The sequence below is a fragment of the Chlorocebus sabaeus genome, chromosome 10 (genome assembly GCF_047675955.1).
Source record: "Chlorocebus sabaeus isolate Y175 chromosome 10, mChlSab1.0.hap1, whole genome shotgun sequence".
Lineage (NCBI taxonomy): Eukaryota > Metazoa > Chordata > Mammalia > Primates > Cercopithecidae > Chlorocebus > Chlorocebus sabaeus.
In genome coordinates this window covers 16,069,316-16,087,046 of record NC_132913.1, presented here as the reverse complement: position 1 = coordinate 16,087,046, position 17,731 = coordinate 16,069,316, and the positions used below count along the sequence as shown (strand labels likewise).

The 17,731-nt window shown below is 35.4% G+C and overlaps 1 protein-coding gene across 2 annotated transcripts in view; it reads left to right on the top strand.

The window, feature by feature from the left end:
* Nucleotides 1-17,731, top strand: part of DPP10 (dipeptidyl peptidase like 10) — a 687,795-nt gene that overhangs the window by 350,380 nt on the left and 319,684 nt on the right. For both annotated transcript variants that reach the window (XM_007964753.3, XM_007964755.3), the window contains exon 5: nucleotides 6,639-6,713. In XM_007964753.3, the coding sequence (XP_007962944.3) occupies nucleotides 6,639-6,713 (75 nt within the window). The remainder of the gene's footprint in view (nucleotides 1-6,638; nucleotides 6,714-17,731) is intronic.

The window sequence follows — 17,731 nt, the reverse complement described above, 5'->3', positions numbered from 1 at the left end:
CTTTTCCAGCTTCTCTTGATTTCCCTTTTCTTCTTTTCAACCAGATAGTAACCTTTTTCCCTCTTCTCCTCCACTTATGGTCCCCTGGCTTTCTGAAATCCTTCCTCATGCTCACACCGGGGAATTTGGTCATTTATAGATGCACTATGAAGGAAGCATTTTCATAATATATACTTAATCTACATGTTTCAAAATTAATATTTTTCTGAAATGATAGATGGCTTTTCTAAATATTTTTGTCAGGTATCAATAAACTAATAATGAGATTGAGTAGTGAGGGAAGTTATACCCTAAATAAATTAAACATAAAGGATGGCCGGGCATGGTGGCTCATGCCTATAATCCCAGCACTTTGGGAGGCCAAGGCAGGCAGATCACGAGGTCAGGAGTTTGAGACCAGTCTGGCCAACATAGTGAAACCCCATCTCTACTAAAAATACAAAAAATTAGCAGGGCGTGGTGGCGGGCGCCTGTAGTCCCAGCTATTCGGGAGGCTGAGGCAGGAGAATTGCATGAACCCGGGAGGTGGAAGTTGCAGTGAGCCGAGATAGCGCCATTGCACTCTAGTCCAGGTGACAATGCGAGACATTTTATAGTGCTACGTCAAAAGACAAAACAAAACAAACAAAACATAAAGGATATGTGTGTGTATGTTCAGAGTGTTTGATGGGCTGGAGGTTGAGAGAGCAGGGAAAATATCATACGATCCAAGAAGACTTACATTTTTGTCTCCATCATTCACTATCTGTTAAAAATGTACCCATCTGCAATTTCAGAATTTTTCAGCCAAAGCTCCTGGAGCATGATTTTTTAAATTATTTTGTAAATAGAGATGTCTTTAGATGTTTTTATTACCAGCTTATTCCAAGATCTGGAACAATACACATCCCTACTGTGCAGTTCCTAATGTTCTGCCATTTCTCAATGTTAAGGCAACCAAGTCCTTCATACCAACTTGTGTTAATTTTAACTGCATCTCTCATTCTCCCTTTGCTTAGTCCTTTCTCAGCCTCAAGTCATACAAATGAATATTTTATATTTTCTGGCACTTTCTGACATTTAAGTTTGTGTTTAATGATTTCTTGCTATGATCTTTAATATCTGACATCTTGGAATACCATCATTATCTCATTTCTACCTCTAGTTATAATGTTTCTGACAAAAGTGAATCATTGTAATGGAGCCTCTTAATAGGGACATTACTGTGGCAATAAAAGATGTAAATTGCAGTTCCAAACAACCTAGAAGTGCAATCACGAAACAGTGATCAATTGTTAGATGAACTGCACATGTAATTATATACATGTGAGGTCGGATGAATCACTTGAGCTAAGAAGGACAGGAAAGGCTTAAAGGAGGAGAAATAGAATGATGCTTCAGAGAAGCACAATTTGAATAAGGAAAAGGGAAAGGTGAAGGTGACATAGCAAGTAGAGGAAGTTGAACAAAGGTACAAGAAAAAGAAAACATGCACATTTAAAGAATACAAGCAATGGTACACAGTGCTCTTAACTGCATGATTACTGGCCCACCCAGGTAGACCACGTCATTTGGGGAACTTGTTCCTTTTCTTTAGAGGGGATGGATTTACATTGAACATAATCTTTCGTCTAGTACTCTGTATAAATGATTAAAGATGAGACTTTCTGGCATCTCTCTTAAACTGCAGGCTTTTTATCCACAAATCCTGCACATTTCCTATTGGCTATCCTTCAGGAGCTGTAACAGTAATGTATATAAAATTTGAATGACTAAAACTTTCCTCAAAATATACCTGTTTTTCTTTATTTTCCCCAGTGAGAATGTTATAAAAGCAACATTCACCCAATGATAAAAACTTGAAAACCTGGAGTTATTCTGTATACTTTCTTCTTTCTCTATCTTCAAATCTAATCCTTATTTATTTATTTATGTATTTTTTGTCCTTTATTCACAACCTCCCCTGTACGTGTCCCTTTCACTCTTTGCCTCTACTTCTTCCTTAACTTCTTAACATTGCTTTCTTGGATTGTCATGAGCCTCTTACCAGCTGTCATGAACTCAAGATGTCATCAAATCTAACTAGTTTTTCACCCAGTTGCCAAGGTAATAGTTCTAAATTCAAACCTGATTTTGCTTCTTTCTTGGCTTTCAGTTTTACCACTTATGAAAACAGTAATAAGCACTGGCATATTCATGTTGGCAATAATGCATACTTCATACATAATAGCAGTAATCTATGGAATCATCCCTCATCTTCCCAGGAATTGTTTTTAAGCTACTTGTGCATTTTTTGAAAGTTACTCTCATATTGTAGGTTGTAACTGCATTTAACTCAAAAACACTAGAAGATAAAGTTTTCTCTTATATTACCACCAACTAGATGAAAAGGATATAATTCTGCTTTTTAAACCTCATAGCATTATCTTCTTTCTCCTCACCCATCCTTATGGCAATTATTACTTTACCAAAAATTGGCAAGCTTGTAGGCTCCAGGCAGAATCTGGACCCCAGGTATATTTAGGATTGAATCGTAATTTTAAAATTATAAGATTATAAATTAAATTTTGCTTTCTAACTTTTTTTGAAAAAAGTGGAAAACTAGCAACACTGTGTGTATTTTTCTATAGGACGTTGTATCTGGAGCTGAGGAGCTACTGGGCTCTTTTAAATAGGCGGTCTGACTACTCCATCTCTGTTTGATTCTTACGCAGATAGCTTCATTCTTACTCTGCATACCCAGTGGTTTAAAGCATCCATGTTTTGTACCCTGGCTCTACCACTGACTAAAGAGGTTCATGACACTTGTCTTATCCTGAACAATATGGAATGGAAAACATCCTACTGGGTTTGGTTTCCCAACTTTGTGGCACCTTCAGTGTCTCCCTGGGGTCTTGTTGTACCGTGAATGTTCAATACATAAGATTCACTTGAATGGAATGATACATAAAGAGGTACTACAAAATGTTTCCAAGCTGCCTGAAAGCATACATTTGTTTCTCTACTTGATCAAATACCTTGTCTTTCTTGCTTAATTCATCTAGTTAATCACCTGCATATTCACTTTACTCTGTTTATCATACCTTGCTTGCCTTCAACAGAATGTACATAGATGGCAGGATTCATGCATTTTTTTTGCCCTTTGTACCTACTAATGTTGGATGTCAAAAACTGCACAGGCAGGCATCATTGCTGAGTAACGGCAATGAACACATGTGGAAATTACTTTTGCATCCTTTCATTTCAATGGTAATTAAGTTGCTAAATATGAAAATACTGTAATAGCATTACTGGCAATAATCAACTTCCCCAAACCACAAATTGAAGTCATACTAAGTTGAAATTAAACCAAAACTACTTAATGTCTACAATTAGAATCGGTGTTGACCAAGATGTGTCTTGTGGCTGCTAGAAAGAATTAATCCCCCAAATGCAATAGATGATAACATTAAGGTCATAAACTAAGAGGGATTGACCTAAGATTTCCGACATCTTCTGTCCTGTTGCCTAAACTGCCAAGATGCGTTTCTTATTTGTGTGTCATCAGTAAGTTTCTCTGCAGCATCAGTGACCTGCCCACAACTCTTTCATTTCAGAGAAAGTTCAGCAGCTTGGGCCCCTGAAAAGATATTTGGAAGGTTTCCCAGTTTGTGTGCTGCATAAGCTTGAGGCAGTAGAGTGATAATTAATAAAGTACCAGACTGGATAATTGTAGGAACTGTAAAAGATACTAAAATGTTGTCACCAGAGGCACAGACGCACCTGTGAAAGCGTGAAGTTAATTTGTGTGAGGAACATCACATGAGGGTGGATGAGGACGAGGGAGGTGAGATTTCCTTTAAATTAATTCAGACTTTAGACAGAGAAGTGCTCAAAAAATAAATAAATAAATAAATAAAACCTACTGCTAGTGAGATAAGGCAAGGCTTATGAAAAGAGGCCCTCCTGGATTGTCTTGTTATGCATGCTTCTCTCTGACCTTGGGAAAGGTTTAACAACTGCAATATTGTAGGACAAGCATGATGATATTGCCCCACCAGTCTTTACATAACAGCATGCCATTTGATACTGTCCCCTTAAACATTTCCTTAAAAGCAATACACCTCCTGATACTATAATGTTGGATACTTTGTGTATTTAGTGTCACCCCAAATTCCCCATAGGTTAATTTCTATCAAATTTCAATATACAATAAAGTAATGAGAGAGAGAATGAGGTTGTATCGTAGTATTGCCCTGAAGACTATTTAAGATCATTGATAATTGCAAAGGTCCTACCAACTTGCAGATCACATGATAGATGACCAATCAATGGTAGCTGCTAATGTTATTTTCATGGTTATTTAAATGAATCTTTTAAAAAATAAATTAAAAAAAAACCAAAATTCTTGACGTGAATTATTGCCAGTGAACACTGTCATCTTCTTCTAAAATGTCTTATATGTAGATTGTATAAGATAGGCGTAAACTCCCAATACCTTAGCATTGTCACATGGTGAGGTCTCCCTGAGCATTCCATTCTCTTGCATATCGGGCTCAGGAATTAACAAGCTATGTCATTCCAAAAATGATTCTCTGATACCAATTGAGTGCTCCACAATTCAACTCAATACTGAGACTAATTACCAGGAATCAGCATAGACCCCACAGTTAAGGAGCTCAATTCCCCTGGTCTGTCCTCACCTCAGATGCCAGCTGCCAGTCCCTGGTCCCAACGGTCCTGAATTATGTCCAACCTGGCTACAATGAGGGTTCTTATTATCCCTTTTCAGGCTGGAGAATGTCTTAGAGTAACTCAGAGAGCTCAGACAAGAGCCATTCTTATGAGTAACAGTTTATTGTAAAGGGTACAAATGAACAGCTAGATGAAGAGATATATGGGGTGATGCCTGAAGGGGTCCCCAGAACAGGAGGCTGTTTGTCTTTGGACTGGGGTACATCACCCTCCCAGTGCATCTATATGTTTACCAACCAGATGGTTCCCTCAACCCTTATCATTCAGAGTTTCTAAGCAAGGTTTAATTACTTAGGCATGATTTAGTGAATCACTAGCCAGCTGCTGAACTCGAATCTCCAGCTCTTCTCTCCTACCAGATCTTAGAATGGGGCCGAAATTTCTAAATTTTTAATCGCATGATTGATGTGACCTGATGATCAGTTAATCCTGAAACTATAAGCTAACCCCTCCCCTCACAAAGAATCCTCTGATGTTGCAGTCGCTTTAGCATGAAATCCAATAAAGTGGAAAGAAGTTTGCTATGAATAACAAAAGACATTTCTATCACTCAGGAAATTTCAAGGGTTTTTGGAGCTCTGTGCCAAGAACCAGAGAAAAGACCAAAAATATATTTTATTATACCACCCAAACTTGCCAAATAGGGATTAGTCTGAATTTCTTATCCTATCCATTGTGTTTTGGGGTCCCTGTGTCAAATAAACACAAACAAAAACAAAATAAAGAAACTCTGGCTTTACACTTTTCTGGACTCTACAGAGAGCAGTCTTATGGAAACTATAAGGTGTGCACAATTGTTTATGTACATATTTCTCTACAAATACCATGCAAAGTATCTATTGTGCTTAAAATTTTATACAAATGTGTTTTATTGTTTATATTTTGGAGGTTTTTGATTCATCAACTCAATGTGCTTGCCCTCTCTGAGATATGAATTAGACAAGTAGCTCTAATTCAAGGGAAATCTTTTCTCTACCTTGAATGTATTTGTTTCTTTGTGTAGTTTAAATTCCTTCTGTCCTCAAATTTGTTCAATTATTATAGGCTCAAAATTAGTCAAGTACAGTGTAGTAGTTTTTGTTTGACATCAAATGCAATGTTATGTATTTCTGTTTCACCCTTGGGATTTCCTTTAAAGAGTCTGCCTTTAATGTTAGTGTCCTCTTTAAATATAAACATTCAACCAGTAAGAATACAAAAACCCAGAGACAGAAAATTATGACAAGCAGAATTTCAATAGTCTTTTCCTTTTGATTAATCTAGCATGCAAATATAGAAGCATTTTGGTTACTAGGGAATTTCAATAGGCCTTTGAATTTTTAAAATAATAAAAATATTGGCAGGAGGTGGTGGCTCACGCCTGTAATCCCAGCACTTTGGGAAGCCGAGGTGGGCGGATCACGAGGTCAGGAGATCAAGACCATCCTGGCTAACACGGTGAAACCCTGTCTCTACTAAAAAAAAAAAAAAAAAAATACAAAAAATTAGCCAGGTGTGGTGGTGGGCCGCTATAGTCCCAGCTACTGCGGAGGCTGAGGCAGGAGAATGGTGTGAACCTGCGAGGCGGAGCTTTCAGTGAGCCATGATCACACCACTGCACTCCAGCCTGGACGACAGAGCGAGAATCTGTCTCAAAATAAATAATAATAATAATAATAACAACAACAACAACATATTCTTTAAGAGATAACATATACAAAGATATATTAGCAAACTTTTTCTTGCTGAAATGTCTAATATGTCCTCTTTAAGTTTTTTATATTCATCTGAATAATCATACGCACATACGTGCAAATATATATAATATAAAAGAAATCAGAATAACATTTTATAGTGCTTTGATAATTGAGTTTTTAAAATATATTTATGCATCCAAGTTCATGTTAAAAAGCTTTTAAATATAACTTTTTATTTTCTTTTGCTAGGTAACCTTCAAAGCATCAAGACATTCAGTTTCACCAGATTTAAAATATGTCCTTCTGGCATATGATGTCAAACAGGTAAAGGAGTGATCTTCTTTGAGAATACTTTTCTTTGTGATGCATTGGGGTGACAATTCATAATTTTACTCAGCTATAACTCACCTACGCAAAATCTGGCATATCTAGTAACTACAGGAGGACAGTAATGACTACTTTGCATAAAAGGTGTTTGAAGGTAATGTCCAAAGATCTTTCATATCTATATAGCAAATAATTGGGACAATTTGCCAAGTGCCTGTGGTGATCCAAGTCCATCTCTTGGCAGACGATAATGTGGTAGAGTTTAGCAAATCCAACAAATGTGGGCTTGTGAAAGTTTCAAGATAAGCCTTACCATATGCTTGAGTGTTTCATGTGTGTACAGAGTAGAGACTTTTCTAGTGGCTATGCCTTGAGCTTCAGATGTGTATATTGGCAAGGCACCTGCTGAAAACATTGACTCAGATCATGGTCTAGGGATTCTTTAGTGGTATTTGAATGTCAGCTTGGGGTTGTAGAAAATTTTGCAAATGGGGCAAGCCAAGAAATTAATTCTGAACAAATAAAATGTTCTAATTGAAATTAGTGTTTCCTTATTCCATGTGAGCCCTGAAGCACAATTAGAGCAATATGTATGATTGTTGAGTGTTTTGTACTTAGGTATCATTTGCACAGTTAAAAAGCAAAGTAAATGTTGGAAAGCCAATTCAGCAGATTAGTATCTGTAAAGAATAAATGATTGGAAATCATTCAAGGAAGTTTACAAGCTTTAAGATGAACAATAAAAATTTATGGACTTAAGGCATGAAGCCTCATATAATGCTTTGAAAGCTTTTTGAACACATGGAATTTCTGCTATTTGATGGCTTTAGTCTTTTGGAATATACATGTGCTATATTTTTTAGGTTATATTTTTTGACAAGTAATTTATGCTGTAAAAGACAGAGGGATTTTAGTCAAAGGCCTCTTTTCCTAGTGTAGATGTTGGCCTATTTTCTTATCTTTTGCTTTGAGTTACCTTTATTCATTGGGATTTTGTAAATCATATGTTATAGTAAGAAAAATATTTGACTTTTATAAACTAAAATGTTATACTAAAAATTTCTAACATAACATTATCTAAATAATTTAAGCTTGAAAAGTCTGCTGTATTAAACTGATCATGAACTTTAGAAAAAGTAGGTTTCGGGAGCTATTGTAATGCAGACTGGGACTGGCAGTAGGACAAACACATAGATCAATGAAAGAGAAGAGAGAACCCAGAAATAGGCCTTCAAAACTATGCCTAATAGATTCTTGGCAAACGTGCACAAGCAATTTAATGGAGGACAGTCTTTTCAACAACTAGTGCCAGAACGATCAGATATCCGTAGGCAAAAAATAAAACCAAAAACCCACAAGAAACAAAAGCATCATATTGGCTTAAGCCACACACCTTATACAAACTCAGAATGGATCATGCTTTTAAATGTAAAGCATAAATCTATACAACTTTTAGAAAAAAATCTTTGGGATTTAAGGCTAGGGAAAGATTTCTTAAACTGTATACCAAAAGCACAGTCCATAGCAGGATACACTGTTGCTCCATAATAGACCCTGTTTTCAGGCTAAAAATACAAATTACAGTCTAGAAGAAAATATTTGAAATTCACATATTTGACAAAGGACCAACATTCATATATAAAGAATTCTTCAAACTAAACAGTTAAAAATAACAACTATAACAAAAACACAACTATTCAATCAGAAAGTGGGACCAGACATGAAGAGACATTTCACTGAAGATTTACAGATGGTAAATAAGTACATGAAAATATTTTAACATTAGTAGCCAATAGGTAAATGCAAATTGAAACTACAATAGAGTATCACTACAAATCTATCAGAATGGTTAATTTTTGTTTTTAAAGTGACAGCACCAAATGATGGCAAACATGCAGAGAAACTGGATCATTCATACATTGCTGTTGGAATGTATAGTGGTGCTGCTGCTTTAGAAGATATTTTGAAAGTTTCTTTAAAAACTAAGTATATACTACTATCCGACCTAGCAATTAAATTTCACTAGACAGTTGCTCCAAGGCATTTATCCCAGGTAAATAAAAAATAATGTTCACACAAAAACCTGTCTGCAAATATTTGCAGCAGCCTTATTTATAATAGCCAAAAACTGAGACAGCCCAGATGTTCTTCAAAGGGTGAATGGCGAGATGAACTGTGGTCCATTCATCCCATGGAATAAATATTCAGCAATACAGAGGAACAAACTTTCAATATAGACAGCAATGTGGATAAATCTTCGGAGTTATGCCAAGTGAAGGAAAAAAAAACTGTCCCAAATATGATTGTTTGTATGATTTCATCTATCTAACATTCTCAAAGTGACAAAATTAAAGAAATGAAGAAGAGATTAGTAGTTTCCAGGAGAAAAGGAGGGAAAAGGGAGCAGCTTTTTTAATTTTGTGGGACAACAAGAGGGATCTTTGTGGAGATAGAAATGTTCTGTATCTTGATTATATAAATGTTAGTATCCTGGTTGTTTTCTTGACCTGGTTGTTTTCTTGACCAGGATTTCTTGTAGTTTTATAAGATAGTATCAGTGGGGCAAACTGGGTGAAAAATACATGTGATCTCTCAGTATTATTTATTACAATGCCATGTGAAAATAATTATGTCAAAATAAAAGATTTTAACTTAAAAAAGCTGTAATTTTAAAAACATCCTAAAATAGGCAAAAGGTTTTTTTGTTGTTGTTGTTTGTTTGTTTGTTTGTTTTGGTCATGGGGGGGACAGAGTTTCACTCTTCTTGCCCAGGCTGTAGTACAATGCATGATCTCGGCTCATTGCAACCTCCACCTCCCAGGTTCAAGCAATTCTCCTGCCTCAGCCTCCTGAGTAGCTGGGATTACAGGCATGCACCACCACGCCCAGTTAATTTTGTATTTTCAGTAGAGGTGAAGTTTCACCATGTTGGTCAGGCTGGTCTTGAACTCCTGACCTCAGGTGACCCACCCATTTCGGCCTTGCAAGCGTGTGAGCCACCATGCCTGACGGCAAAAGTATTTTTTTGTTTTCTTTTTAAATTCAGTTTCAATGTATTTTATTTAGTGTATGGATTATGCAAGATCATTGAAATCTTTTGCCCCAAACAAGTTACTGGAAAGAGGTAAAAAGATTTAAGTATGCATTTCCACATTTATAGTTTTATGCAAATCTGATACAGTTTTTAAAGATTAGTGAATGAAAATAGTTAAAAGTAGTAAAAAATGATCAAGTATTAAATAAACTAGTGAAATTAGTTTGAGAACTTTTGTATTCTTGTGCAATTCGGTCGATTTCTATCTAGAAGAACAATTTTTACTATTTGCTTTAAAGGAAGTTGATTAACTGTCTATGAAAAGTAAAATTGTATTAGGTTATGCCAGATCATCCCTGATAACATCACTAATAAAAATTGCTTTTTCACCTTATTTTTAAATAGTAACTTTTTGTAATTTAGGTTTATGTTTTTAAAATGTGGAATAAGGAGCATAAAACCAGGTTAACTTTGAGTATTTGGACAAAATAGAGCACAAGCTTATAAAAATATAATTAATAATATAAACATACTTATGGACCAATCTTCATATTCTTCTGGTCTTTTTTTCTTATCAAGGAAAAATAAAGATACTTCATGACAAAGTAACTGGAAGCGAAAGAATACTAGCATTTAAATCAATTTTAGAAACTTTATTTCACTATTTTATATCATTTCATTTGTTCATTTTATTTGTTTATTACGTCCCAGGTGCAATTGCTGGACTTTACATTATACAGGGCGTATTCATAGGTGTGTTCACATAAATTGAATTATCTCCTTCAAGAAATTTATAACCAGGAAGAGGTGATATGACACAAACATTTATATCCACAACATACAACATCATGTTATGTATCATACATATAGTCATATCAAAGAATAAAGGAAAACTTTTACTCAGGGTAATCATGTTAGAGAAGAACCATATGCTAGACTTTAAAGAGCAGACAGGTAAAAATGAATCGAAAAACATTCCAGGTGGGCAGAAAACATAAAACCTTAAGGAGGCAGCTTTAAATCTTTGAGGGATAGCAGTCAATTCAGACTCGCTAGCCAATTGCTTGACAATTCAGAAAGAAAGAAAGAAAGAAAAAAAAAAAAACCTGTAAATCAAATTCAGCTAAAATTATAGAACATTCTATTATATACAGTTTATACTGTAAAAGCATTTTAATTTATGTCACTTGTTGATTTTAAGAGTTCTTTGACCAGGCATGGTGGCTTGCACCTGTAATCCCAGCACTTTGGGATGCCGAGTGGGTGAATCACACGGTCAGGAATTCCAGACCAGCCTGGCCAACATGGCGAAACCCTGCCTCTACTAAAAATACAAAAATTAGCCGGGCGTGGTGGCGGGCACCTGTTGTCCCAGCTATTCAGGAGACTGAGGCAGGAGAATCGCTTGAACCCAAGAGGCAGAGGTTGCAGTGAGTCGAGACAGCACCATTGCACTCCAGCCTGGGCAACAGAGCGAGACTCCGTCTCAAAAACAAAACAAAAAAGAAGAGTTTTTCATATATTCTAAAAGGTAGATTTGTATCAGATATATATTTTGGAAATATTTCCTCCCACTCAGTGAGTTTTCTTTTCACTTTCTTGATGATATCCTTTGATTCACAGTTTTTCAAAATTTTGGTGAATTCTGATCTTATCTTTTCTATATTGCATACGATTTTTGTATCATATCTAAAATCCATTGCCAAAGTCAAAAAAAGTTTTATAGTTTCAGTTCTTTTCTTTAGTTTGTTGATCCATTTTGAGTTTATTTTTGTATATTGTGTGAGGTAGAGTCAAGATACTTTAAGTCTCATGCTATATACCGAAAAAATTCTTTCTGCTTTTTTTGTTTTTAGATATTGAAAAGCTGGTAGGCAGTGTATGACCTATTATGTTTCCATTTTCATTAACACACGTCTGGATTTTTTTAAAAAAAACTAATTGTTAAATGGTTAGATTATATATAGCCTACCTACTAATCAAACACACACACATCACAAAATCAGTATTAATTGTATATTGCTTCTTAATAAATTGCCCCAAACTAGTGACTTTTAAGAAGGAATTTACTGTCTGTCACAGTTCCTGTGGATCCGGAGTTTGGAATCATCTTGGCTGAGTGATTCTGGCTCAAGATCTCTCATGAGGTTGAGCCCAGGTTTCAGCTGAGGCTATGGTAACATGATAGCTTGCCTGAGGCCGGGGCACACACATCCAGATGGGATCACACCCATGTATGGCAAATTGGTGCTGGCTATTGACATGAAGCCTCCAGTTTCTCCACATTGGCTTCTTTATGGGGCTGTGGAAGTGTCCTCTTAATGTAATGCCTGGACTTCCCCAGCGTGGGTAATTCAGAGGATCAGTGCCTAGGGCGGCCTGTCCTTGAACGTCACCTGTCATTTTCACAGGACCTCTTGGTCACACAATTCAGCTCTGTTTCATTGTTGGAGAAGACTGGTAGGGGCTGGGGATCTTTGGGAACCATCATGAAGGCTGGCCAACATAGTGCCCAACTGTTTGCTTTCCCTCCTACGTGCAAAATGCTCTCACTCCCTCCAAGGCCCCTCATATTTTCATCCATTACGGTCTAGCAGTTCATCAGGCACATCAAGTGAGGGTCCCACAGAGACTCCTCAGGCACGGTTCCTTGTCTATAGCACCTTGTGTATACTTGTGTATTCATAAATAAAATTTCATTTATCAGTATGCATTCATATTCTTATAATTGTATAAATATAAATATATACATATATTGTTGGTATATAGAGGTATAGATATTTCTTTTAATATGTGTTTTAATCCATTTAAGCTAACTTTTCAGTATATGTTCTCAGTTTTATTAGTTTTGTTGGGAATATTGTATTTATACACTATTTTATCTTTTGTAGTCTTGATATTTTGTTAAAAAACATTCACTTGTTGAATTCATTTATTCATTTTACATTTTATTTTTCTTTCTTTAAATATATCACCAATTGAGGTTTTCAGTATTTGCTTTGTTTTGTTTTGTTTTTTGAGATGGAATCTCACTATGTCGTCCAGGCTGGAGTGAAGTGGCATGATCTCAGTTCACTGCAACCCCTGCCGCCCCCCAGGTTCAAGCGATTCTCCTGCCTTAGCCTCCCGAATAGCTGGAATTACAGGCATCTGCCACCACACCCAGCTAATTTTTGTATTTTTAGTTGAGATGGCTTTTTGCCATGTTGGCCAGGCTGGTCTCAAACTCCTGACGTCAGGTTGTCCATCCACCCTCCTCAGCCTCCCAAAGTGCTAGGATTACAGGCATGAGCCACCGTGCCCTGCTGAGGCTTTACATTTTTTTTTAATTAAAATTTGAATTTGGGGATAAAATTTATTTTTTCTTTGCTATGTTTCCTTTTTCTCTAGGCTTACTAAACTCCATCAATATGATTAATATATAATTGTATTATTTTTCTACTTTTGTATGTTTTTATCATAGATTTTCCATTTTATTTTCAATTGTTTATGGTGCCAAATGATTAAAACCAGTCTTCCTAAAAGATCAAATAATGGAAAAAATATTCTGTATGAATAAATATAATCATAGCCAGTAATGTGGGTCGACTTCAAAAGAACATTTTTGATGAATTATCAGGAAGCCACATAACACAATTAACAGAGATGTTGCCTGAATCATGGGCATCACACATATCCTCAGCCCTGTTTTCCCTTAGCTATAATGAAGAAGAAGAAAATATGAGCACTTCTCAAACTCACTATCTTGAATCATTGCCTTGTGTAAAGAGAAAAACATATGATAACCAACCTGCTTCGAGGCTTCTGTGATTAGGTGAGAGAGCAACTATGAAAAGATCTAGCACTATTTTTCTTGTAGGATCAGGGTAGATTGAGAAAGCTAGTTTAGTTTTTACCTTCCTAGCGATGTTCTCAACTCAAGTCAAATAAATGTCAATTATTTAGTTTAGGACAAATTTAGACAATTTTTTTTTTTTTCAATCAACAACTGACTTCTGTGAGCTCTGTGTGTTACTGGAGAAGTTGTTTTTTGTGGATCTAAAGTAGTAGTCTGGGTGTGGTGGCTCACGCCTGTAATCCCAGCACACTGGGAGGCTTAGGCGGGTAGATCACCTGAGGTCAGGTGTTTGAGACCAGCCTGGCCAACATGGTGAAACCCCATCCCTACTAAAAATACAAAAAAATTAGCTGGGTGTGGTGGCATGCACCTGTGGTCCCAACTACTCAAGAGGCTGAGGCAGGAGAATCGCTTGAACCCAGGAGGTGAAGTTTTTAGTGAACTGAGATCAGTTACTGCACTCCAGCCTGAGTGACAGAGCAAGACTCTGTCTCAAAAAAAAAAAAAAAAAAAAAATTAAATGAAACAGTCATTCTCACTCTTGGCTGTACCATTAAAATCATCTGGAGAGTTTTACAAATTATTAATGCTGAGGCCCTCCCCTGCAGAAACTCTGATTTAATTGGCCTGAGGTATAGTCCCAGCTTTGGAGTTTTACAAACTCCCCAGGAGATAATGTGCAGCTAGGGTTGAAGACCATTAATTTTAAGTGAACTGGTCTCTTCCACCTATTGAAAACTTTCCAGATTTCAGAAAAGGGAAACACTAGAAATCAAAATAAAACCAGCTAATTATTTAAACTGCACATATTTTCTGCCAAAGTCTTTACTTGTACATGCTTAATCCTTGCATCTTTCATTCATAACACACAGCAGTAGTTAATGTAATTCTTCCTTTATTTGAAAATGCAGAGACTAAGTTACCTAATGTGATTCAGGATTGAAAGTTATTATTTTTTTTTCCTGAAACAATGGGTTTCAATGTATATGCTCAGCATAGCAGTATCAGCATAGCCTGGGAAGTTATTAAAAATCCAAATTATCTTGTCTCATTGAAACAGAAACTGTAGGAGTTTGCCCAGCAATCTGTGGTTTGACAAGCCTAAGTGATTCTGATGCATTCAAGACTGAAAACCAGTGTTTAGGGACCTGATTCTTTAAACTGCAAGAGCTCTACCTAAGAAGAGAGCTAAGCAGCCAGAATCTCATCATATGCAGGACAAAGATTCATAGAAAATATCATTTAAGAAAGATGATCTACCCTTTTTTTCTTTCGTTTTTTACAATGATTTCTTCCGGAATTTAATGTCCAACTGTTCCTTTCTGACCTTGGATGTTGCTCTAGTTACCAATTTACCCTTCAAGGTTAATGTCTGATCTGTTTTCATTATAGGTGGCATAGTGGGGTGTGCATGGAATTTGGAACAAAATATGTGCTTAAATTCAAATTATCCCTGTTAAAATTTGTATTGAAATATAACATACCTACAGGAGATTACATATACTATGAAGATAGCCTGATGAATTTCTATAAACTAAGCACCTCTATGGTGCCATCACCCAGATAAAGCAGCACAACATCGCTGTTCTCCCTGTTACTACGTAACAGAAGGGAGAACACTGTCTACATTTGTAAAGATTAATTCTACCCATTTTTGCACTTTAGGTAAAGTCAAACACTATGTACTGTTTTGTGTATCTCTTACTTTACTCAAAAATTAGTTTGTAAAATATATCCATAGTTTTCAAGTGTTGTATAACAGATTGTGCATTCCCACTATGATATACCATTCCATTACGCATACCACAATTTATCCACCCTCTTGTTGATTAGATTGTAATACAGATGCACATGAACAATGTATTATTATATAGATTATTTGTCTGATCACTCTCTCTTTTCCATCTATTACTCTACTTCTTCTTTGATACCTATTTCAAAAAAAGATTATTTAAGAGAGCACAAACATTTTTTGGGTACTTAGATAGTGCATCTGCCATGGAAGTGTGTTTATCAATGTAAACTTCCCGAAGTCCCGCTTCTTGGCTATTTACATGATATGTTACAGAGGAGAAAGACTTAGAGATGTTAACTAACTTCCTCAAGGGCCCCAGTTCACAGTTGCAGAGCTGGGACTGAATTGTTTTTTTCTAGCTCCAAAGTCCCTAGCTTTTCGATTACTTTGTCATTTTCAAAAAGTTTTTATCTATCTTTACAGATTAACTGTGTACTCTGATAGAATTATTTTCCTATTTATTTAAAATCGTATCAACTAATTCCTAATTAATTGGAAAGCAAGTGAAACATATTACAATATTTTATTGTTTATTAATCAAACAATATATGATTTTCAATATTCAGTACTTAATATACTTCTGCAGATGTAATGGTTAGACATGTTATTTTTGTATTTGCATCTTTACAACTGTTTCTCAAAATAGTCAATGAAATAATCATTCTGGAATGCCTTTTAATGCCATAAAATTAAAAATATGCTTTTAAGGAAGATGAAAGCATTCCAAAATATGACAAATCATGATATGCTAAAACCTTGAGGATCAGAATATTTGTGGTTAATATTTGTCATCTAGTATTTTGATATTCACCATATCAGACTAAATTATTTTTCAGTATTCTGAGTCATGTATCTAAATAGTTTTAATTTAATCAATAAATCTATTTAATGTTATATATTATCCCTATATATTTGGAATTATTGGTCCATTGGAATTATTTAACAATTGCATTTTTAAGCCGTTCTTAAAAAGTCAAGAGTCCTTTACCACATTTTTTTTTAAGGACAAACATGAAGTAAGGAGAAATCATTAATTTTTTAACCTTTTTAAACAAATTTATAGTTTTATAGTTTTTTTGTTTGGGTTTAAAATACACCACGTCAAGTAGACTAGTTAACCATTTTACACTGCCAGCCTCTTAATACATCTTATGTTTGTAATCAGAAACTTTAATTAAATTTACTGTTGATTCAGCAGAATTAGAACTGCTCTCTATGCATAATGGGATATAACTCTGCATAAGAATTAGCTTTTTCCGAATGCAAGAGTAGTAGTTGAATGAATCCTTTAAATCGTGTCTAATAGAGGGAACAAATCAATTGTTACCTGGGCTACATCTGCTGTGTTAGTATCTGTCCTCTAAATTCAATGCTCTGCAAAAGAAATCAGCATTGTTATTCTCCACAGTTAGATGCATTCATTTCAGTTTAGGTCTCTACTATTTTATAGCTCTGTGTACAAAATTATTTTTCTGATAAGTGTCTATTTTAACTGAGAAGTAATCCTGTAAAATGCATCCTGCATGCACTACTGCTTTAAGAAGTAACTCTTCTCTGGTGAATTATCTAATTAAATTCTGGACCTTAATACTTCAGTGCTTTACAATTACAGATACATATTCAAGAAGTCTGTGGGAGTATATAATCTGGTTAGAGGACTGTCTAGGCTGTTAAGATTCATACATTTGGGGTTCACTAATATTTCAAAAAATACAAACTCCAAGAAAGCACAGTCTGGGAAAGTTACTGTGTTCAAACATGTAGGACTCTGAGTTCATCCTGAAATCCTCCTGCCTTCTAGTGCCCATAGGATACTCACCTTTCCTTTTTTGTAGCTGCTGCTGCTGAACCACCTTCCTATTTAACCTTCTCCTTACCACACAGAGATAATAAGGGATTACAAATAAGTTAGTATCAATTTTGGAATATTTCTTTTGGGTTAAGGCAAAAATTCAAAAGTCCCTAGGAGGTGACAAAAGGGAAGGAAAGAAGTAAACACAAGAAATATTTTTGGAAGCCAGTATTTACAACATTTTTTGGTGAAAGTTACTAATGTATTTATCAATTTATCACTAATTAAACATCACACTTTTAAATAGCATCTTTTTATTTTGAAATAATATGACTCTATTATAGAGAATCTGAAAATACAAAATAAAGAAAATAAATATAACGCCTCTATCCACCTCTGTTTTTTAGAGAAAACCACTGTTAATGTACTGGTTTATCTCATCTAAGTCTTATTTATTGTCATTAGTATGTATATTTTTTCTACTTATAGACAAGATTGTAAAAATCGTATAACACAGTTTACTATCATGAACATTACGCTATGAACTTGTTCCTTG